The 24,123-nt window shown below is 35.6% G+C and overlaps 1 protein-coding gene and 1 non-coding gene across 3 annotated transcripts; one reads left to right on the plus strand and one right to left on the minus strand.

Moving 5' to 3' along the window:
- Window positions 1–10,636: 10,636 nt before the first annotated feature.
- On the plus strand, window positions 10,637–18,783 carry LOC114882220. 2 transcript variants are annotated; one of them, XR_006830188.1, is made up of 5 exons: window positions 10,637–10,672; window positions 10,917–11,438; window positions 11,518–11,788; window positions 11,881–12,084; window positions 17,039–18,783. XR_006830188.1 is itself a non-coding variant. In XM_046289179.1 (4 exons), the coding sequence occupies exon 4, from the start codon at window positions 17,364–17,366 to the stop codon at window positions 17,931–17,933; it is 570 nt and encodes a 189-aa protein (XP_046145135.1). In that variant the 5' UTR covers window positions 10,888–11,438; window positions 11,518–11,788; window positions 11,881–12,084; window positions 17,039–17,363; the 3' UTR covers window positions 17,934–18,783. The 2 variants fall into 2 exon arrangements, 1 of the variants encoding a protein (XP_046145135.1); XM_046289179.1 differs by lacking the exon at window positions 10,637–10,672 and having other exon boundaries at window positions 10,888–11,438.
- A 4,900-nt stretch (window positions 18,784–23,683) lies between these two features.
- LOC114881905 lies at window positions 23,684–23,804 on the minus strand. The gene has a single exon (XR_003790348.1). It is a non-coding gene; the product is annotated as a 5S ribosomal RNA (ribosomal RNA).
- Between the last annotated feature and the right edge of the window lie 319 nt (window positions 23,805–24,123).

Raw genomic sequence — 24,123 nt, forward strand, 5'->3', positions numbered from 1 at the left:
ATGGCATGTCAGGGTGGTATATGGGAATTTCTAACATCTGGAAAATTACAAGCAGTAACTACCCATTGGCAAGTCCTTGAGTGGCGAAAAAAGAAAACCTTTTTCAGATGGGAAAAGTCATTCGTACTGTATCAGTCAACCAGCAAGCATCATTCCGTGTCTTTTGAAAAAAATTCTTGTTTATTCATTTTATCGTTATTGTTATTATTGTTGTTATTTTTGTTATTATTATTGTTATTGTTATTCTTGTTGTTGCTACATAATGTCTGCAGTATTTAGTGAGCTTCTGAATGATGAAAACAGTTACAACTGTGAAACATCATCAAATGATGGAGGCTCATCCAACAGTGATTGTGAGCCAGAGGCCCAAAATTTGGAATCTGATGAATCGCATTCATCAGATTGCGAAGAGGATTCAGATCCAAGAAACCACGTGTATGCGGACGCACATGGAGATATATTTCGCAGATGAAAGATAACATCGAAGTTCAGAATCCGCCACGGATGTGTTCACTTACAGAAAATAGTGAACATGTAGAAAAGATGAATGCTTTCATCTTTTCATCAATAAAGAAATTATGGATACTGTTATCCTACACACCAACAACAGGGCAATGGAGAATATACCACCAAATCAAAAGTATATTGAAATATATTCGCTTTGACGAATCTGCTACACGGTACGAAAGGAAGTCAACCGATAAATTAGCACCTCTACGGCAAATTGTAAACGCTTTTACTGAAAATTGTAAACAATCTTATAGTGCTACCAATCTGGAATGTGTTGATGAGCAACTTATGACATTTCGTGGCAGATGTTCGTTCAAGGTGTATATGCCAAATAAACCCGGCAAATATGGAATAAAAATATGGACCCTTTGTGATTCCAAAACTTTTTATTGCTGTAATATGGACGTTTACCTCGGGAAGACAGCCAATGCTCCAGAAAAACAACAAGGAAGCCGTGTTGTAAAACAACTAACAAACTTCTGGAAAAATTCAAAACTATGTGTTACAACAGACAATTTTTTTACGGACATTACTTTAGCAGAAGAATTATTGAAGGATGAAATTTCTGTAGTTGGTACAATACGCAAAAATAGGAAAGATTTACCGAAAGTGCTTACGGATACACGAAATCGCGCCTTATATTCGTCTCATTTTTTATATACCGGCAAGGTAACTTTAGTTTCTTATATACCAAAACTTAGAAAATGTGTTACTTTATTATCAACATTACACCACGAGCATGAAATATCGTCAGGAACAAATAATTTCAAACCGGAGATAATAAATTTTTATAATTCTACAAAAAGCGGCGTAGACACATTGGACAAACTGCTACGAGAATATACTTGTCGTCGTTCTACTCGCCGATGGCCACTATCTTTATTTATGTATTTAGTAGATATTGCCGCATACAATGCATTTGTTGTATGGATGACTAAATATCCCACATGGGGTGGCACAAATTCGCTAACATCCAAAAGAAAATTATTTCTAGAAGAATTGGCAACAAACTTGTCAAAAAAAAATATAGACGCAAGAGCTTCAGCCATTGAAAATCAGCAGGTTAGATACCATAAACATATTGTAAACGCCATAGAAGCTACCGGACGTAAAGTAAAAATAAATAAACCCCAATTAGCAGGTCAAAAGCGAGCAAGATGTTATATGTGTGTGGGAAATAATAATAAATACACTAGTACATGCGACGTTTGTAACAAACATATTTGTACTGCACATTCTGCACAAAGTCGAGCAATTATATGCAATAGATGCAACGATATAAATAACGAATAAACTTTATAACTAATTATTTATTATTGTACAATTCATTATTCCTCTTTACCTTATATATGTATATATAAAAAAATAGGTTTTCGCGTAAAAAATAAACAGATATATAAACGTAGACAACAGAGAGAAATAGATTGAAAATACGTATCTTATAAAATTAGGGGAAGGGGGCAGAGTCTCGAGTCTCAGGTTCCGAGACCTGAGCAGTTCCGAACGGGCGTGGTGGGGATCAGAAAGTATGTATTAGTGGAATATCGGTGTGAGTCACGAGAGACCCCGTTACCTGCCCCCGACGGACCGTACTCCGAGGGTTAAAGAAAGAAAGAAGGCGTAAAGCGCCACCTACGCAAACGCCATATTTAATTTTGAAAATTTTCAACTACAACAATGACTCGTCGAGCTGGTAAACGCCAACAATTGAAACGCTTAAGAAAAGCACTAAAACGATTAAACGAGGTACAAGTATCCTTTTAATTATTCCATAATTTTTACTAATTATTCCAAAAATTCTCCAAAGGCTCCAACACAGCAGAAACCAGAAACGGTTATACCATGGAGGTTAACCCCCATCGATGTATCAGAAATAAATTGGAAGATCTCTAAAAAATCAGATAAGAAGGATCCAAGGAGGAAACATGCAAAGATCATCAAATACTTTGGAAGACTGGCAGCATCCCCCAGAAATGATGAACAGAAATGCCAATGCAAATTTTGCTCCGAAAGACGATCAACAGCCGAAGAGTCTCTTGAGGACAAGAGACCAACACAGGGGGAAGGCTGTAACATCCAGCAGGAAGAAGAATAAACAACAAGAATTAATAATTAGTATTTATTAATATATTTATTCATTTTTTTTCGTTTTATAATTAAATTTGTAACAGTTCATTTTTTATTTATTATTGTACTATATTGATTTAAATAATTATATTCATACTTAATAACTAAAAAGAATCTTATAATTTACATTTAACAAAAATTTTATATACTTCAAAATATACGTCGATAATTCTACCGCGTCGATAAAAGATCGACACAGCGCGCGAAATAAATAGATAGAGACAGCAATAGCGAATAGAAAGAGATACGAATAAGCGCAGAGTAGAAAGAGACAGCAACAGCGCGTAGACAGAGATAGCGATACGCACGGAGTCACGTACGCGCAGGTCAAAGTCCGAACACTTCCGGTATCGAAAACACAGGTAGAAAAAACTGCTACGTCAGCAGTTCTCCAGTATAAATACGAGCGTGCCGCGCAAAAATTTTTCACTTCGATTCTGATCGTAGTCCGAGACGGGTCTATGATACGATTTGTATAGAATTCAGTAACCTTAGACTCTTTTGTCGGCAAAGCGGCAAAGGTTCCGCGTCAGACCCGGAGCGCTCAACTATCGATTCGCAACGGTTCTCCTACGTGTCAGGTTCGCACCCAAGCTTAACGAGCGAGCGAAAGCCGAAGCTCCTTGGATGCGGCCTGTTCAGTGACGGCTAAGTTGCCCAGAAACCGAACTGCGGCCGAACGAGCCAACTCCTACAGCGTCAGAACGGATCTTGGCCAATTTCCCGACAATCATTCAAATCATTTATATTATATTAAATTATATTAAATTATATTAAATTATAAATTCAAGTTTAATAATCATATCTAGAACCGCGTTCACTAATCAATTTATTTTTCCGCTGTATTTTTATTTTAGGTTGAATTATTTTTGTAACTAATAATCTAATTTTCTTTTATTGTATTCCAATTTTAGCACAAACACGATTGTTATTTTCTTTGTATTTTTCAATCCAGGGCGTACTCATTGTACCTTACTAATACTATTATTTTCTTTTTGTATTTTAAAAACAGGGCGCAACATTTGTTATTTAACTACATTAATTCAATTCATTATTTAAATTCAATAATTAATTACATCAATTCATTCATTATTTAATTACATTCAATATTATCTTTTTATATTACTTACCTTTTTATTTTTATATTATAGTCAAACACAAGACACATCATTTCTTTGAATAAATTCACATATTATTTTGAGAAAGGAATTAACGTTGGATTTTACTCCTTTACCGCGTGCCACCCGAACCTATAATCCCTTCCTTTATTATTATAATATATATAAAGAATACGAGTCGCCTTCTCTTAGGGAATCGCTCTTCCTACGCGTCGGCGCAGTAGCGTGCTCGTGAATAATTTCGAGACGTTACACAACGAAAAACGAAGCTGAGAAAACGACAGTGTTTTTAAAACGTCAACCGTTTGTCTTGTAACCGTGATTGTCTGGTGATTTTATTTTTACTTATTTTTTGTGATTGCGATTTTTTTAATGTATTTTAATTTAATTTATAATTTAATTGCAACGTAATAGTAATTTAATAATGTATTCCATCGAACAACGTGTTTTTCTCGTTCGGTAATATTAGACGACCAGCTCCTTCACTGAAGCTCAAATTAATTTTGCACAAGTATATACAGAAATTAGTGTACTGTCATTATCATCAATTTCGAGACTTGTAGAGAAGTTTGAAAAAACCGGGAGTATCGCGACACAACATAAGGGAGGCCGGAAGATGTCCGATGAAATTGTTCAGAATGTGCGGGATCGTTTATTAGCAGAGCCATCGACATCGTTGAGGCATCTCTCTCAACAGATTGAGGTGCCTTATTCAACGTGTTAAAAAGCTACAAAAAATGCAAAGCTGCATCCGTATCGTGCTACAGCGATGCAAGAGCTGCATCCGCCAGACTACTCGAAACGAGTGCAGTTTTGCCAGTGATTCCAGCAGCTTATTCAAAATGATCTCCACGTTCTGGATTATACTTTTTTCACGGATGAAGCTTGGTTCTATTTAAATGGATATTTAAATTCCCAAAATACACGGATGTGGGGTGGAACAAACCCCAATGGGACCACGCGACGTGCCATACTTCAAACAATAGCATACAGAAAATAGACAGTTCTTTTGCAAATAGAATAATTTCCAAAAATCTATGGCCACCCCGGTCATCAGATTTAAGTCCTCCGGAGTTTTTTTATGGAGATTTTTAAAACCACGCGTTTACAAGAACAGACCACAAACGATAAGTGAATTAGAAAATTCTATGCGCCGCGAAATAGAAAGTGTTAGTGAACAGACGCTACAAAATGTATCTAAAAATTTAGAAAAGCGCTTTCAAAGATGCCTGGAAGCCGAAGGTGAACATTTTCAGCATATGTTATAAAGATAAGTGTTTATAAATATTCACATAAATAACTATCCAGTGTGTCCACGCTAAAGTGTGACAGACGTTTTATTTCGTAACTATTGATGATAGGAAAAATTGTTTATATGGAAATTGCACGGTACAAGGGGGCCCATGTTTTGGCGTGAACAAAAATTTATTTACATTATTAGTTTAAAAGATATGATGGTCAAGTTTCGTATTTTAAATGTGTTACGTATCCGTCTCGGAAATTTCCTTATATGGTGTTACAAACCCTTCTCAAAAATTTCCTTATATGGAATCGGATGTGTGCACCCGACACCAACCGTCTTCTAGAAAATTCGAGACCAACGCAAAGCAAGGACGCGGTCCTGCGGGTCACGTAGAGTCAGTCCCCACCACTCTTTTTACTCTAATTTTTGAGTATAAAAAGGGTAGCGACAAGGGCACCTCGGGTCTAGTTGAAGTCTAGAATCAGTTCGATACACGTCAGTACGTTCTTTTCGGATAATCTCTGCAACGAGGAAACTCTGCGAGATCGGGTATTCATGTCCCTTTCAAGCACTCAGTAACTATACAGTACGTTGTCTGCTGTTAAGCATTATTCTAATCGTTGTAGTCCGCCCCCGTTTGCTTGCGTTCGTGAAAACCGAGAAGGATTAGATTCTTGCTTCGCGGAATCGAAACTAAACTTTATTTATTCAATTCATTTAAACTTGCAACTTAGGGTTTAATTCATTGAACACCACGACAATTACACATAACAATTGTAAGGTCCCGGAATAGAGAATAAACTCATATTATTTTAACTTATCTAATATTGTCAAATTATATTGACTAGTCCAGAAACCCACTAAGGTGTACCTTTACCGCTCGAGGTACATCAATCAAGTTACGAGACCTAACATTTCCTGCGGCTCCTTACGTTAGCCATACGTAGGTTCGTCCGCATATCACGCTCCTGAGGCTCCCTACGTTAGCCATACGTAGGTTCGTCTCCACGTCTACTTCCTTAGGCTCCCAGTGTTAATAACAACACTGGTCAAGCCGTTAACAATTACCATAACCGAAATTTAGCCCCGGCTACGCAGCCGCCCCCTCCGGCTCGTAACAAATGGAACTATATATTTTCTTTTACATCATGTGATAGTGCTTTTCAAGACGAATTCATTAAGCTTTAATGTATACACCCGATTTTAATTACTTTTCAAGATATAACGTTTACAAATTTCCTCATTTTCAGTAGATACGTTTCGGTTTGAGTGGCAAGTCGTAAAAGCGGTTAACGATACAAATCAAAACGACAATACGAAATGCATCCATTGTTGAAGCTGTCGACGAAGTTGGTCCCGACCTTCTTGATGAAATGAAGAAACACCATTCGGACTGCAAAAACGCACCACAAAAATTTACAGCGGGAGAAACTTTATCTTTGTTTTTGGACCTAGGACTTTCCAAAGATAAGTATACTGTGCTTCGAAACGAGTTGAAGATGAGGAATCACGACTCGTTACCTAGTTACAACAAAATTATTCAAGCCAAAAGCTTCAAGCCTCTGCTAAAGTACCGCTTCAAAAGTTGCTGGATTCTACAGTCAACGGAATTATGCAATTAAAAACTGAGTGAAATTGAAGCCTTAAATGACACCAGTCTACTTTTAACGAGCAAATGGGGATGTGATGGTTCATCACGTCAAAGCGAATATAAGCAAAAGTTAAGTGATAACGTCAATTCAATCGTAACGAACAATAATATGTTTATGGTATCTATGGTACCCCTTCGATTTCAATGTACCGACATTGATAGTCTGTTGTGGAAAAATCCTCGGCCCTCATCCGCACACTTTTGCAGACCCATTAAATTTCAGTATTTCAAAGAAACGAAGGAATTGATTAAGACAGAAGTTGAATGTATGAGAAATGAAATTAATTCATTAGCAGCTACGAAATGCGTAATTCACGAAAGAGAAGTGTCAGTATTTCATAAACTGGATTTGACAATGCTAGATGGAAAAGTTGCGCAATATTTAACAGACACGATTACCAGTTCCACCGGTAGTATCTGCCAAAAGAACCCTAAAGATTTTGGTACCGCGAGTGAGGAAGATGTGCAAGAAAATTATGAATATGTAGAGGTTCACCCCATAACTAGCCGGATAGTTCTTAAAAGTGCTGGATACCATTCAAGGATCGTTAAAAGAAAGCCATTAATCAGTAAAAAAAAAAAAAGAAAATAAAACGATTAAAATTTACAAAAATAGAGGCTGTTTTTCGAAAAACCGTCATGCTCTGATGTAGATCAAATTTTGCATGTAAGCTCCTTTTTAAGAAAGGTAACAACTGTGAGAATGGTTTTTGGCGACTCGAAAAATTTTTTCTTATAAGACCATTTTGATGTCATTCCATACCTTACCTGTTTCTGTATATACTGTCTACATAGAAATGCTGTTTGCAATGTGTTATAGTCGATTTTACGTTATATTTTGCGTTCTGGAATATTCTGGGGAATATTCCAGACACCCGAACAAGAGAAGATCGGTGGCGGATTGACCGTTCGACGTTGCGAAAAACGGCAGTCATTTGCAAGCGATCGACGTGGTAGAATACGTCATTAGCAAAAACCTACTATAGTGTATTCCGGATGTTCGAAGGTGCGAATTATGTGTTGGGACCAGTTCGCCGCCCCATTATAATACGTTGTGTCGGCAAGGTAGGAAATGACATCAAAATGGTAAAAAAATTTTTTCAAGTCGCCAAAAACCATTTTCACAGATGTTTCCTTTCGCAAAATCGAGCTTATTTGCAAAATTTTGCCCGAATCGGAGCATAATGGTTATCCGAAGTTTCGCCAAAATATATTTATACGAAAATTTAGAATTTTGGGATTCAATACTTTTCTCTGATGAAAGTAAATTCCTGATTTTTCGATCTGATGGCCAACGAAAATATGGCGAAAACGAAACACTGATTGAGAGTTGAATTCAAATAACATTGTACCAACTGTTAAACACGGGGGCGGTAACGTATTGGTACGGGGATGTATGCGTTCCTGTGGAGTTGGAGAACTTGTTTTTATAGACAGTATAATGAATAAGTATGTATATTTAAGTATCCTAAAGCAAAATTGGAAAAAATGCGTAGAAAAATTAAATCTTGGAGAAAATTACTATTCCCAACATAATAATGACCCTGAACACAGTGCTTACATTGTCCGCCAATGGATCGTTTTTAACGCACCCCATATATTACTAACCCGTCCTCAATCTCCGTATTTAAATCCGGTGGAGCGCATTTGCAATGGACTAGAGAGAAGAACACGAAAATACCCTATTCTGACGAAACAGCAATCAAAAGATGCATTTTTAACAGAATGGAATAAAATCGGTTCAGAAATAATGAAAAATTTAGTACATTCGATGCCTAACAGGTTAAAAAGTGTTATAAAAGGGAAAGGGCTAAAAACAAAATATTAACTTCAATGTTCAATAATATACATACATTAAAAAACAGTAACTATGCCAATACTTGTTTTGCTGGAAACAGTCTTTTATGTATTTCTTATCATTTATCTCTATTGTATGTGTTGGAATTTGAAATGTTTTGTCAAATAATTCGCGAACCTTCTTCCGTGATGCGTCCTTCCGGTTGGAGGACGCTGGTGCGGGCGTCTTTCCCGCTTTCTTGCGTTTTTTTTCTTTCAGACGTTATATTAACATGCGTGATTAAAAGATATATCTTTTGTTTCTTTATTATATATTTAATCTTAAATAAAGTATTGGTATAATAAAAACCATCAGTATGGCTATCCAACAATAATAAATTATAATATATTTAAATCTTAGACTTCAAAATTATATTTAATTAAGATAAAACTTCGTTTTGGTGGACCAAAAATTAATGGTTCAAAAATATCAAACCTTGTAGTTTTCAATCCGAAATATCCAAAAATACAAATAAAAAGTTTAAGGAAACCAATGGTTTAAAAAATACAATTATATAAAAATTTACATACTTAGTGAAGTTGGACAGGTTAGTACGACACGCCATATTGTTTTTACCCATACTCTGATTGGTTCATTTACCTTATTTAACAATATATGTATAAAACCTGTTTTGCATTAACGTGACCGTAAAATTTAATATAACCGTAACTTAACCAAGCCATTTATACGAGTAGAAGCAATATGGCCTCATAACAACTTGCAAAAATATGTTAAATACGTACAATTGTACGTAATTGTATTTTTTTAACCCTTGGTTTCCTAAACGGCTGAACTTTACTTTACCGGACCCAAAATTTTGAACAGTTTTTTCGCGTAGAATCTGAAAATGCAAGTCTTAACTTTAGGAATTAAGTGGTTAAAAAGTTATAAGCGTGTAAAGTTTGACATTTTTAGCGGATTTGCTACGTTACTGTGACGCCATATTGACTTTTGTCTATGGTTTGTCCAATGAACGGTGTCGCTAGCTGCAAGCAGATTCACGTGGGTGCCGACTACTTTGGCGGGTTTAGTCAAACAGTTTTAGCTAAATGTGTTTTCCAGATGTTTAGCTTTTTGCCTTTTCAATTATTCTGCAGCCAACAGGTAACAGATTTTTCAGAGTTGAATCAGTGCACAGCGTCTTGCGAATTTTCCTTTTTTTATTTTACATTGTATTTTACTGTTTTTTATTTAGTATTCTATTTTAGCTTTTAGTATTTTCTATTTTAGTGTTTGCAATTTATTTAGTTTCTTGTATTTTTTTTTGTTTATTGATATTTTGTGTGTTCTTTTTGATATTTTGTTTGTTTATTACTACTTTGTGTATTCTTTCTTGTGTTGTTTTTTATTAGTCTTTTTTTTATTTATATTTGATTATGAAGACACTTCCGCTATGGGAAACAAAAATCCCTAGGCTGCAACTAGCGCCACTTCCTGTTAGTTGTAGTGTTGCTAAGCGTCTAGTATGCACGCAGTTAAAATTCATTCGGTAATTATTTAGAAGTTGGTCCTCCTCACCGATTTTCGTTACCTTGAAATATGTTGTCAAGGTCATCATTCTGAACAACTTTTCCCTATACATGTTACCGCCGCTCGGCCTTAGTTTCCGAGATACTCGTAAAAAACTTCAGTTATACTTATGTCACCAGTACACTGTATTCCGGGAAAAATGGAGACTGAATAGTGATTGAAGTGGTTTGAGGTTAGGGTTAGGTTAGGTTTAGGTTTAGAGCGTACATGGCGTGACACGAGAGCTAATATTCCTCGTTATGGAACTCGTACGTCTCATTACATGGGATATATAGCTGAGTTTCTATTCCGACGTCAACATGATGTTAATGGGCGTATAATGGCATTTTTCGACATGATGGGCGAAATGTTTCCGATTTCTGACAAAACACAAAATGAATAATAGGTATACAATATATAAAAAGTGAAAGAAAGAGTAATTATAACGTGAAAAAATCAAAAACAAAACCCTAACCCTAACCTCAAACCACTTCAATCACTTTTTCAATCACCATTCAGTCTCCATTTTTTCCGGAATACAGTGTACTCGTAATCTAAGTTTAACTAAAGATTTTTGCAAATATCTCGGATACTAAGGCCGAGCGGCGGTAACATGTATAGGGAAAAGTTGTTCAGAATGATGACATTGACAACATATTTCAAGGTCACGAAAATCGGTGAGGAGGACCAACTTCTAAATAATTACCATTCATTCGATAAGTTTATTCTTTCTTTTTGTATTCATAACTATGCATAAACTATTATATTCTTTTCTATTATGTGTCATAAGACATCCTTAAATATACATATTAATACTAAGTAATTATCATTTGTAAAGCAACGTTTATTCCACCATACCCATCACAGATTATAATATATATAAAAACAATGGTAAATGTAAAATTCAATTTATGTACTTAGCTTGCCAAATTCGCAAGAAGCAGCAGTGATTTGGGTACGGGAACATGAATTGTTACGTACAACAAAAATTGCCCAGTTCACCGGAAACCAATGAAATTATATGAAACAGAATCCTCAATCGGCCGATTTCGTTGTACGTCTCGTAAATGTCGGCAGTTTGCAGCCACGGTGAACTCAGTTTTTGAAGAAGTGCGTTTACCTTTACATAAAGCGATCATGTAAGTTTCAAGTTGTTTTATATCATTTTAATAAATAACTAACATATTCTTTAAAATATTTAATAAATTATTAAACTTTTTAAGATTGATCTATTGCTTTGCCCGCGATTTTTCTTACAACGATACCGCCCACGAACTGTCCGATGTTACGCGGGAGAATGACACTCAAACCGTATCTTCCGCCACAATCGCTGCATGGTTTCATTACTGCCGCGAAATGATTGTAGATCATTTTTCAAACATGCAGGCGGAGAAACCGAAATTAGGAGGAATTTTGGAATCCGGTTCGCGGATCGTTGTACAGGTGCATTGCGTACTAATATCATGTTTTTTTATTATTCCACTTACGTTATTTTTACCTTATGATTTTGATATTATTCAAGATCGATGAGGCAAAGTTCGGAAAAAGGAAATACAATCACGGAAGAATTTTAGAAGAACACTGGGTGTTAGGAATGGTAGATACTGGCAGTAAGGATTGCCGAATGATTGTAGTTCCAAATCGAGAAGCCGCAACAGTAAATAATATTATAAAGGAACACGTTGTTCCTGGCAGCGAAATTCATACGGATAGTTTTCGCAGCTACGCCGGACTTTCAGAAGCAGGATTGATTCATAAATCTGTTAATCACATATAAAGCATAGAATTTGTAGGTAGGTAAATTTGATACTGTCTGAGTTAATTAGGAGGATTATATCTTTTCAAAGAGAGAGAGAATTCAATTTTATGAAAAATTTAAATACAGCTAGTGATGGGACTCATCCGCAGCAAATAGAGTCAAATTGATGGCCGGCGAAGGACTGGATGAGGGGGAGGGATCGTTTTCACGACGAGGAATTTGCTGATCGTTTATGCGAATATCTGTGGCAACGGTTTTGCTGTCAAACCAAAATAGATCTCATGGGATCAATCATGGAAGCGATTCGGAAACAATATGTTTTTAATTAAGGTAAGCGGAAATTTAGTTCTAGGCTATGCGAGGACCAATCAGGTTATATGTACATCTAAGGCAATACATCAGGTTATACATCTATGGCGTCACAGTAACGTAGCAAATCCGCTAAAAATGTCAAACTTTACACGCTTATAACTTTTTAACCATTGGCTTCCTAAAGTTAAGACTTGCATTTTCAGATTCTACGCAAAAAAACCTGGTAATTATTGAGATTAGGTTACACCTCACCGATTTTGATGAAATTTAAATATGTTGTAAACTTAGACATTTTGAACAACTTTTTCCTATACATATAACCGCCGCTCGGCCTTAGTTTTCGAGATATTTTCGAAAAACTGTTGAAACTAACACATTGAATTCTGGCCATCCGTGTGTGTCCGTGACAACGTACGGATTAGTATGGGATCGCCGCTTTTTTACTGTTTTTGCAGGCAGCAGCACGGTGACCGACATCAATATATATATACATATATTACGGGTGGGCTTAAAAATTAAATTTAACTAATTTTCATGATTTTGAACCTCAGTATGTGTCTGGTCGCCGTCAGGCGACCAGAATATCACTTTACCCTAACCTAACTTAATTCACTGATTAGGAAGAGTAGATTGGGTTGGGTTAGACGGTATACATCCAGTTCATCGAAAGACAATTCATCGAAGACAATTCACCGAATGGACAATTTATCGAATGTACAATTCATCGAATGCTAGTTCATCGAAGGGACAATTCACCGATTCGGACAATTCACCGAAAACAATTCCCCGAATTGACAGTTCATCGAAAATTTGTAATGCGCTTAAAACTATACATAGATGTGATAGGGCAGGTCAGGATATACAACCAAATCCGGCCGCCGCAAGGCGGCCGGCAACACTTTCTTTATCATGTAAAAGATCACAATTTGTAGAGATCGGGAAGACAAAATAAGATCAAAATCATTCGATGAATTGTCACAATCGGTGAAATGTGCGTTCGGTGAAATGGCATTCGGTGAATCGGTATTCGGTGAAATGTCCATTCGATGAATTGTCTTTCGATGAATTGTCTTTCGATGAACGGTCCGTAAACCGGGTTAGACTATATTAAATTCCCAGGTGCCATCATAGCTACGATACATTGAAATCATGAATGCAGAAGTACACAAGGTATATATTGGTCATTGGTAGCCCTGCTGTAGGAAAAACAATTAGGAAAAATGCAATACGTAATCAACAACACTTTACACAAGGCGATAAATTGTACACCGAGTAAAATGTTGTTAGAATATGACCAGCGACAAAGCGACGATAGGAATTTGCAAACTCTGTTTACACAACTAACTCAAATCGACATTAATATTGAGCAAGATCGCGAACGTTTACGTGATGCAGCACAAACGGCAAACCGAGCCTTGCAGGAGTACAACAAAACACAATACGATAAAAGACACAAAAAGCCGACTCGATACCAAAAGGGGGACCTAGTCTTAAGGGGTAACACCACTGTAAATTTTTCGAAAAATCGATTTTTTTTTTATTGGCTTAAAAGATGCTTTGAACCTTCTAGAATATGGGGCAAAAGCGTTATTACCTGAAAGAAATTTGTTTCCTTGAAATTTCGAGCTCTTTCCCAAGCGCGTCGGACTGCTTCGAAACGACTACCGGTGTCAAATTAATCCCCGTTGGGAAGGTACAACCTAATGTCCTACCTTTTGATTTCTAACCTCTCTAATAAACAATGGACGTCTTCAGAAAATAGGAACGAAAGCTTTAATGCTACCGTTTGGAATTTAGCTCCAGAATCTTATTCAAGCGGCAAAAAAGTCTTGAAAATAGCGACTGATATTGCTGTGTCCAATTTTAATGATGGCCTGACAAACATTCTCCGAATTATGAAAGCTTTGGAGATGAATATTGGTGTCCAATCATACAATTTTTGTCTGGAAGCCGACGCTTAGCGGATCAACCACGCCGAGCGCTCCTTCACAGATGCGGCAAAAGAGGCACACTCTACCTTACAATCTTCGAGGAAAGAGAATGAGGAGGAATATTTAAACATGGAAGGGCAGCTTTATGTTCTTGGGATAGCAGATTAAGGATAAAAAATTTAAAACAGTCGAATTTTTCATTTCTTCACGTTCATAACACATTTCAAAACTTTAAACGCGTTTTTCTCGAAACATGATTTTTCAAAACGGCACGCAGCATAACTCGAACAATTTTCATTCTTTTCATTCGAATTTTTAACAATATCTTTAAAATAACATTTCGAAGAGAAATACGTACGGGATTTTCGATAAGTTAATTTAAACATTACTTATTAACAATTGATTGTCCTCTTTTTAGAGAAAATTGAACGCTTTTTATTCAAATACTCACCAATCACACAAAAATCAATATTTTTAAAATCCCCTACGTATTTCTCTAGCTATAAGCATGTAGATTAAGCGATATTTTTTTCTTTCTCATAGATTCAAATTTGCACCAGCTATACTGCGTGCCGCAGAGCGCTGAAAATAAAACATGCCTTGCTAGAATGGCTTCAGTGCCGCCTTTTTTTTATATTTCTCAATTAAAATTTTTTTTTTTAATACCTAAATATATGCTTAATAACTGCCCCCAATATTATTATTCTATTACCTTTCCTTCCATCCAAGAAAAATTGCCAAAAAAACGCTTTTTTTCGAGCTGTTACAGTGGTGTTACCCCTTAATAAAAATCTTGCAACCGCAACCGGGCAAAAATCAAAAGTTGCTCCCCAAATACAGAGGTCCCTACCAGATTAAGGAGGTACTAAAGGAAAATCGATTCGTTGTCACCGATGTATGTACCGGGCTTTAATGTACACGATTTTATCCTCCGACAAAATCAAACCGTGGATAAAAATAGGAGACAAGTAAAACCAAAAGGGTGAAAAGGAAAAAAAAACCTTCCGTTACTTTGTTACTTATATATGTATATATTTCGTTTAATCTTCGTTCTTTATTAATATTTAGTTATTTGTAAGTATCCTAGTGTTAAGCATCAAGCCAAGACTGAGTTTTGTTTCGTTTTCTGCGAATTTGTATTTTAAGTTATCAAATCAAGTTTCTGCCGTTCGAGGACGAACGTACCGCCAGGATGGCCGAACTGTAAGCGCCAGACCGAAATCCCCATCTATCGGGAAATCGAACTAAATTCCTGCGACTAACGCGATCGCGAAATATCCGCGGGGGGGGGGGGGGGGGGGGGGGGGGGGGGGGGGGGGGGGACAGTCGACAAAGGAACGTCGAACAGAAAACGTGCGAAAAGATTTGTAAGCGCGAACGAGGGACCGTTTCGCCTAAGCAGAGTGATAATTTTTGTACCGGAACAATATTTTTGTATAAAAAGGACCTTATACAGAAACGAGTTATTTGAATTGCATTTTAGTTTGTTACTCAAGAGAATAAATACTTGTCAAAGGAACGTACAAGGTATCAATTTGTAATTACGCTGATTTCCTACCACGTGGCGTTCGAATTTCTTACATAAGGTTCTTTGTGATTTCCTTATTTTCCGTCTTACGAAGATAAAAAAAGAGGGCAAATATATATAAACAAAACATGTCTCCGCCCCCCAGCAGTTAGTAATCCTACTCATAAACATCCTGTCTATCCGTAAAAAATCTATTTTCAAAATTTCTATTAATTCGGGACATGGACGTTTTCGAAAGTTTTGCCTAAATTTATTTTTTATTTTCGCTTTTTGTTTTATTTTTTACGAATAATTGTTACAATGGTCGAATTATGTTTCTGCAATAATGTAAATTCCACGCTAGTTTTCTTTTCTTCTTTTCGATCCATTGTGAGGTCTAATAAGTGAAATGTAATATTAGTAACTTAAAGTCTGTTGTAAGTATTTAGGAAAATACTACGGAGCTGTATAAAATAAAAGAATACAAAAGGTAGGTATATGAAAATACAATATAATTATTGGATAATTACGATGACATATATATTTTCCTTATATGTTACAAGTAAACCTTCGTCACATCCGTCTTAGAGATCGGAAATGTAAGGGCGACTTTTAATTGCCTCGAAATAAGCAAGCGGTCTCTGTTTCGAAATAAGCGAAATAGTGGAAGAATGAGAGGGCATGCTATATTCTATCCTTGTTTACAAAATAACGGCGCTGTTTTGCCGATTGTTTTATTACATGTTGCCACCCGTCCTATTTCTAGAACAAAGTCAAGCCTAATAGCATACCTGCTTCTGCCTTGAAACAAGCAACAGTTCGGTGCCGAGCAAGTTAAAACCTTCTTTATTCATTTAAAGGATTTCGTTTGTATTTTGTATCTGATAATTTATCTTATAATATAGTATTTATTATTATTGTAGTATAGTTTACATTAATTTCTTTGAGTTAAATTGTTATATTTAGATTTAGTTATTTATAAGAAATGGAAAGACATCCCAGCATTTCGCGATCGTCAACAGTAATTGCAAGAAATGCAATGGGAAAGGTAAGCAGTAAGCTTTATATAAATACGTGCAAATAATTAAATAAATGTGTTTTCATATTTGGTGAACATTCTATAATTCGTACTTTGCATTATCGTTTTTTAGATTGTCCATTCAGGTCAAAGACAGATCATAGTGAACCTGCACAAGGACCTGAAAAGTACAAACCCGGATATGCGTTACATGGACGTTATCCGGTGTTTGTGCGAAAAAACAGGAATTGGATCATCTACCATTCAGCGAACGCTGTCGCAGTACAAGGCGACGGGGACCGTCACTTCTCCTTGCAAGAAGAAAGTGCGATTGTCCATCTTAGAGAAGATGACGATGGTTCAGAAAGCACTCCTTCGTTTAAAGGTCCACCAATTTTGGGAACGAAAGGAGCTTCCGACCATCAAGTCGCTGCTGGCAGCCGTAAATGCTGATGGAAGTTTCCCAAAATTCAGCCACACCACCTTGTACAGGATCCTAAAATTTTTGAATTTTAGGTACACCGGCCGAGTGAAGAATTGTGCTGTGCTGGAGCAGCCTTACATACTCAACTGGAGGGAGAAATATATTCGTGCAATTCGCCAGTATAGAGAAGAGGGACGACCCATATATTATTTGGATGAGACATGGGTAAATACTGGCGATTGTCAAAACAAAATCTGGAGGGATTTAAATGTGGTATCGGTACAAGACGCGGTACCAGCTCCCACAGGAAGGGGGAAAAGGCTTATCGTGCTACACATTGGGTCAGCCGATGGTTTTTTACCTGGGGGACTGCTGTGTTTTGAATCGAAGACCAACACAGCAGATTACCACGACGAAATGAACGGAGATACGTTCTTCGAGTGGTTTTGCCGGATCGAGCCCTTATTAAAAGAAAATGCTGTAGTGGTTATGGACAATGCGCCATACCACAGCCGAAAATTAGAGATGAGACCGTCATCGACGTGGAGAAAACAGCAATTAAAGGAGTGGCTTATATCAAAAGGCCATCATGTGCCTGATACTTGTGCCAGGAGCACATTACTCCAAATGGCACGCTCAGTGCAAACAGAACAAAAATACGTGGTCGATGAATATGCCAGAGAGCATAATAAAACAATTTTACGCCTGCCGCCGTACCACTGCGAACTCAACCCCATTGAGCTTGCGTGGGCATCAGTGAAGAATTACGTGAAATCCAGGAACACAGAATATAATATGCCACAGGTCAAACAACTGTTAACGGAAGGGATTGAAGGAGTAACATCGGAGATGTGGAAAAATTTCATTCGCCACACCATCGGCATTGAGCAGAAGCTCATGGATATGGATCATTTCTCCCAAGGTACTCTGGAAATGCCTACCATTGGCAGTGATGTGGACATGTCTGATACTGATGTTAGCGACTAATATTGATACCACCCCTTCAGACATAGAAGACTTTCATTCCAATTTTGGTAAGTACGATTTTCATATCACTAATACAAAAATTGTAATCATTCACTCCAACTTTTTTTCCGGTAATAATCTACGTTCCTGTTCACCTGTTTAAATTAATTTATATGGGATGAATGGATGCATCGAAGAGAAAGAAGAAACTTCTACATATTTCAAATTTTGGTGAGTACAATTTCCATATAACTAGTACAAAGATTGTGATCATTCAGTCGAACTTTTTTAAGAACTGAAATACTAATTACTTTTCTTTTTTTTGGTAATAATCTACATTCCTGTCAACCTGCTGCAAGGAACTTACACAAGATGAAAGGATATAGAGAAGAAGCCCGGAAAAAGCTTAACCCTTGGACTACGCCTTGTCATTATCATCCAATGGACTTTAATATCATAGACGAAGACACATTGTACTTCCCTTTAAATAAAAATAATTAATAAATGATATGTTTATTGTATACGTATTTTCATGATATACCTCTTATATTCCTTTATTACTCCTTCATTTTTTCACATTTATTTAATTTTTGTAAATTGTATAAAAAAAGTTTAATATGATACACTATTTAATTTCGATTTTGTACTGCTTATAGCTGTTGAGTTTATTAAACAACTTGAGCCAAAACAAAAAAAAAGGAATCTGTTAAATTAGTTTGATTCTAAGAACCTCTCGATCGTCACCCTTCTAATAATTCTCTTTCAAATAAGCTCTCGGATTTCCGAACTGTTTATAAGAGCAGATAAAACCGTCGGACTGCCCAACGGTTTTCTTACCAAGGTTCAGTTTGGTTGCATCTTTCAAAGTATTAAGACGTACCTTCCTTGACATTAATAAAGTTCATTTTTCAATTTAAGTAAAAAAGATACGGCCTGTTATTTATTTAATAACCAAATTCTAATAATAGCTACTTACATTCAGATTCGGGTTGATTATTTTTTAAATTACTGACTTCAAACGTTTTACCCGCGACTTTTACTTATAACATTTTTACTTTGATTCTCGCTTATCGTTATAAAGATTCATTACCTCTACCGTTCCTATATTAGTATATTTTGTCCACCGCGTATATGGCGGATCGCAATGGAAGTTGTTAGAAAAATGATTTATGTTTTTGAATGTTTGTGGTATGGTATGCGCGTTGTTCTATTGTAAGAGGTTGGTAGGCGTGTTTTCCGTTACTGTTTTTCCAGAGGTTTTTCGAATGTTCGCACATGTATCATGCATCTGTTAATATGAAGAATACGTTTTTATTTTTGTTAAAATTATCTCAGTTTTTCACTTAAAATATATATAAATATGATGAAACCTTTTATATTCTGAGTATCTTTCTTAACAGAAGTAAATCATGGTGGGGTAGCGCTAGTGGTGGGGGAACTTTCTGAGCTCAGTCGAGCTACGCGAAACGCACCTACCTGTACTTGGCACCCGACTTTGAAAAAATCAATTTTTTCCAATTGCATTGTATTCTCCTTCGTTTGTACCCGTTTGTACCACCTTCACTTTCGTTTGTACCCCAAGGGGTTCGTTTGTACCGCTTTTTGAAAAAACCCCCAAGTAGTAACTTCGCCATTTTTTAAGATTTTTCAAATCTTTTTACGGGTGCTGTTTCCTAATCGTTTTTACCCGTTTGTACCACCTTCAGTTTCGTTTGTACCTGAACGGGTTCGTTTGTACCGATTTTTGAAAAAACCCCCAAGGGGCAACTTTGGCATTATTGAAGATTTTTCAAATCTCCTTGTGGGTGCTGTTTGCTAATTGTTTAAGCATTAACGCGTATATTTGTTCTAAATATTAAGTACCTTTAAATATTTTCTAATGACTACCTGTTCAAGATTGTCGATAATGAATGATCAAGGTTGTCGATAATATCGATCACTATATATCTAAGAAGACTTGTTCACTTATCATCAAATTTGATTCCGCCGTCCACAATCTAAATAATTACCGAGAAAAACATTACTGTTTCCAACAAAAAATTATTTTCGCGACTCAACAGCACATACAATGAAACGTATCGAAGTGTAACACGCCTATTTTGATGAAACTTTGGGGAAATATAGGTTTTATAAAAATATTCAACACGTATTTTTTTTTATCTGCCATCGTCCATGTTATGGGGGTGGAAACAGTTTTGCGTTGTTTTCTGTTATTCAGCACATAAGAGATCTCAATCATCACAAATAGTTCCTTTCTTTTAACGAGCTACTATAGAGTTTCCGACCAACGCATAGACGATGAAATACTGTAGGTCGTAGATGTGAAGTTAGTAATACTAGTTACGCAATATTTATAGTCTTTATGTCATTAATATAAAAAATGATACAAAAATGACGAAGTTACCCCTTCCGAGTTTTTTCAAAAGTCGGTAGAAACGAACCCCTTGGGGTACAAACAAAACTGAAGGTGGTACAAACGATTAAGAAACAGCACCCGTAAAAAGATTTGAAAAATGTTAAAGTGGGGTGCTAGGCTATTTTCACCCCCTCATATCTTTTCACCTCTTAGGGTACAAACGAAAAGAAAAGTGGTACAAACGGGTACAAAGGAAGGAGAATACAATGCAATTGGAAAAAATTGATTTTTTCAAAGTCGGGTGCCAGGTTCAGGTAGGTGCGAAACACTCGTACTCTCTCGTGAAAAATACTATAGGTTTTATTAATAGCTGTTGGGTATTTGTATAAATGAAGTAGAAATTATTTCATACTTTTTAGTGCATTTCGAAGTCGGTTGTATTTTTTGTTAAAAATTATTTTATTTTAACCAAAAATGTTTGGTCGCCTAAAACGAAGTGCAGCAAAAAGAATTGAATAATAAATCGTATATTTAAAAAATTTACACAGGATGTTAGGTAAATCTACAAACTTATGGCTTCTGCGAAAAACAGTCTTTCTGTTATTTTTTATTTTTTTTAACAATATTTTTACTTACAAATAACTATTATATGACTGTGCATCGCAAAACATTCATAAATAGAAAAGTTATTAACATTTAAAGCTACGGAATAAGAAATTTGTTCTTATAAAAGAAGAAGTTTCTAAGGCTTCTTCATGGACAATTCCAGATGTAAAATACTCTATTTTGATAAATTCTCAAATAAAAATTCGATAATGGTTTATTATTTATTATTTTTGTATAAAAATTAATTAATTAATATAAAAATTAATATCAAACAAATTCGATAATTATTTATTATTTCTTATTTTTGCATGCGCCACTTACACTTATCTTTCTACAAATATTAGAGTATATTTTGACCAAAACCTGATTTAAAAACAATCGTTTTCACAGAAGCCATAATTCTGTAGATTTACCGGATGTTACATAGAAATCCGGATTATGCTAATACTTTTGTTCGGCACTGTAGTTCGGTCCCGAGCGTTTCGCTTTCATCGTATCTTTACTGCATGGATGATGTTGATATTTTCCAGGAATCATACAATAAATATATAAAATATAATAAATTGTCGTTAGATTCGAATTTGGTATGACGCACATTCGATCACCTTGAGGGGTTATTCCGACGGCCGTTACTGCGAAATAGAAAAGGATAACCTCGACAGAGCAACGGTCGTGGTGTCAGGTGTCAGTTACCCACCGAATAAACACGCCAATAAATATACAAGAAAATCTGTGTGGAAATATTGTTTAGACATCGATTTAGATGGCTCGATTTCGAGGAAAGGAATGTAAAGTTGTAACGGACATTTCAATCGGGATTATCTCATCAGATATAATGTTAATAAATGCATTAACATATGTTGATATTTTCAATAAGAAGCAGAACCGAATTAAGATTTCTTGGGCCCGAGTGATTGATAAACATGGTTCAGGAATTGAAATTTATTCTAGATAGAGTTAAATCAAATTAAATAACATAAAGAAGGGGCAACAGCAAGGAAAATATTCTTCAATATTTTTTAACATAGTAAATGGTAGATTAAAAATCGAACTTCTCAAGTTTTTCCACTTTTGTTAGCAACCTCCTTTACCCGAGGAAATATTTCTGCGTACCTGAGACAGAGGTACATAAACTAGGAATACGAATTGAAACATCTGCAGATAATAAATCAGAATGAAAATTTATAAATGATAATTTAGTTTGTTTAGTCCCCCTTAGATTTCTCCTTAATCCGACGCTAATAAAAACCTTGTGTGGGAAGAATTAATGCTTATTTACCGCCATTATTGTATAATAATTTACAAAATTTCAAACAATAAAATCTACTGTAATTTTATAAATTTTTTATCCATTTGCTAAAAAATATATCCTCTTTTTAAAATTTTTATATCATTATATGATGACTTAATGATTTTTCATGATTAAACAATTTTCTAAGTTTAAAATCTATAAATCTGTAACTATGACTATAATCTATAACTATAATTTTGCAAATTTTGAATCCAATTGCCAAAAAAATAAATCCTCTTTTTTTAAACTTTTCAAATTATTAAATTATTAAAATGCGAATCCTTTCGATGTTTCCGTATCATCGACGCTCGATAATTTTCCATTTCTGGAAAGAACCCTCTACTACAGTCTTAAATGCGAGAAATTATCAATGCCGTACAGTACATATTCTGAATTAATTGCAATTTTCGAACTAAATTTATCAACTATGGGGACCTACGAAAGTTTTATAGTCTCAAGTCACCAGGGCATTTTGGGGTTCCAAAAATAGAATTCTTTTATTTCTTTATTTAATAATAAACAATATTCGGAATCAGAATTTACAATTAAAACAATTTTTGAGAATTGTTTACAAAGTTGAGCCTGACGCGTGAATTGTTGACACAGATAAAAATTCAGAAAAATACTTCCTATATAAAATCACACGTTTTTCGGTACTCGTGTTCCTTTTTCTCAGCAATCATTCGACCGATCTAGTTACAATTTAGTGGGCTTTTACTACTAAGGGTAACACGTATTTTAGGATAAGATTTTCCTGAAATTTGGCTTACAAAAAGACTAGCAGCATCTTTTATGTCGAAGGTAAGAGTACAAAAAAATCCACACATTTATACGCTTGTATAATTTTTCTATTCCGTATTTCAATATTCCCTGTAGCTGAAGTATGCGTCTAGTATGATACACTAGATGCTCTAGTAATTTGAAGTTGATGCCTAAGGTAAATTCTGAGAAAAAGGAACTTGAAATTGGCTTATTTTCTAAGTATCGTGGAAAATGCCCCCTTCACTTGATCCGCTTCTGCCGATGCCAGTCATGATTAAACGCAGAATGAAAATTTTCATGCAAAGATACAATGTCAAAATAATTTCTATTTCATTTATACACAACTCTATTTCATTAATAAACAACAAATTTCATAAATTTTTGCAAGTGGGATCATCGCGGATATATTTCCTACTAAATGTGAAAAGTTACATCGTGATTGGTACGTTTCTTGCAGAGTAAACGGCGAAAAATATAAATGAAGCATTACGTTTTTTGCAATAAAAGTCGTTAGCAATGAATAAATGCAAAATGTTTTTTTAACGGGACCAATCGGGAGACATACTCTACAAGATGCAAAGGTTTCGTTCCGATTGATCCATCCGTTTTCGTGTAATTGGCGAACATACATAAAAAAAAAATACTGATCGAATTGAGTAATTTCCTCCTTTTCCGAAGTCAGTTAAAAATTAAATACGAGAGAGCTTTATCGAATACGGCTGTCAAAAAATTTTTTTAGTTCAAGAAAAAAAAAAGAACTAACAGCACGCGGAGTTCCCAAGCGGTCACCCATCCAAGTACTATCCGCGCCGAACTTAGCTTGACTTCGGTGATCGGACGAGAACCGGTAGTGGTCCTAAGTCGTATGGCCGTTAGTTGAAAATAGAGGGTTTACTAGAGGAGAAAACCTTAAAAACCGAAGAATCATACAAGGTAATTAAAAAAACAGTTAGTTGTTTATATCTGTGGTATTCCATTACATAATCTACTGCAATTGCGTAAAATAAAAATGTGATTAATACAGATGTATTTCCGAAAATCTGTCAAATGCGATTCGACTGAAATTTTTGTAGATAGCCTCATTTTACACAAAAAAATGTTTGTGAGAAGGATTTTTGGCGACAATCTACGTGTTAACTGACATAATCTTCAATATGTCTCTCAGACGTAAAAAATCATGATGTGTCATGAACAAT

Source organism: Osmia bicornis, chromosome 16 (assembly GCF_907164935.1).
Source record: "Osmia bicornis bicornis chromosome 16, iOsmBic2.1, whole genome shotgun sequence".
Taxonomy (NCBI): domain Eukaryota; kingdom Metazoa; phylum Arthropoda; class Insecta; order Hymenoptera; family Megachilidae; genus Osmia; species Osmia bicornis.

Bases quoted from the DNA above. Each gene is read 5' to 3' on its own strand.
- LOC114882220 (XM_046289179.1), top strand. From the start codon at position 17,364: ATGAACGGAGATACGTTCTTCGAGTGGTTTTGCCGGATCGAGCCCTTA.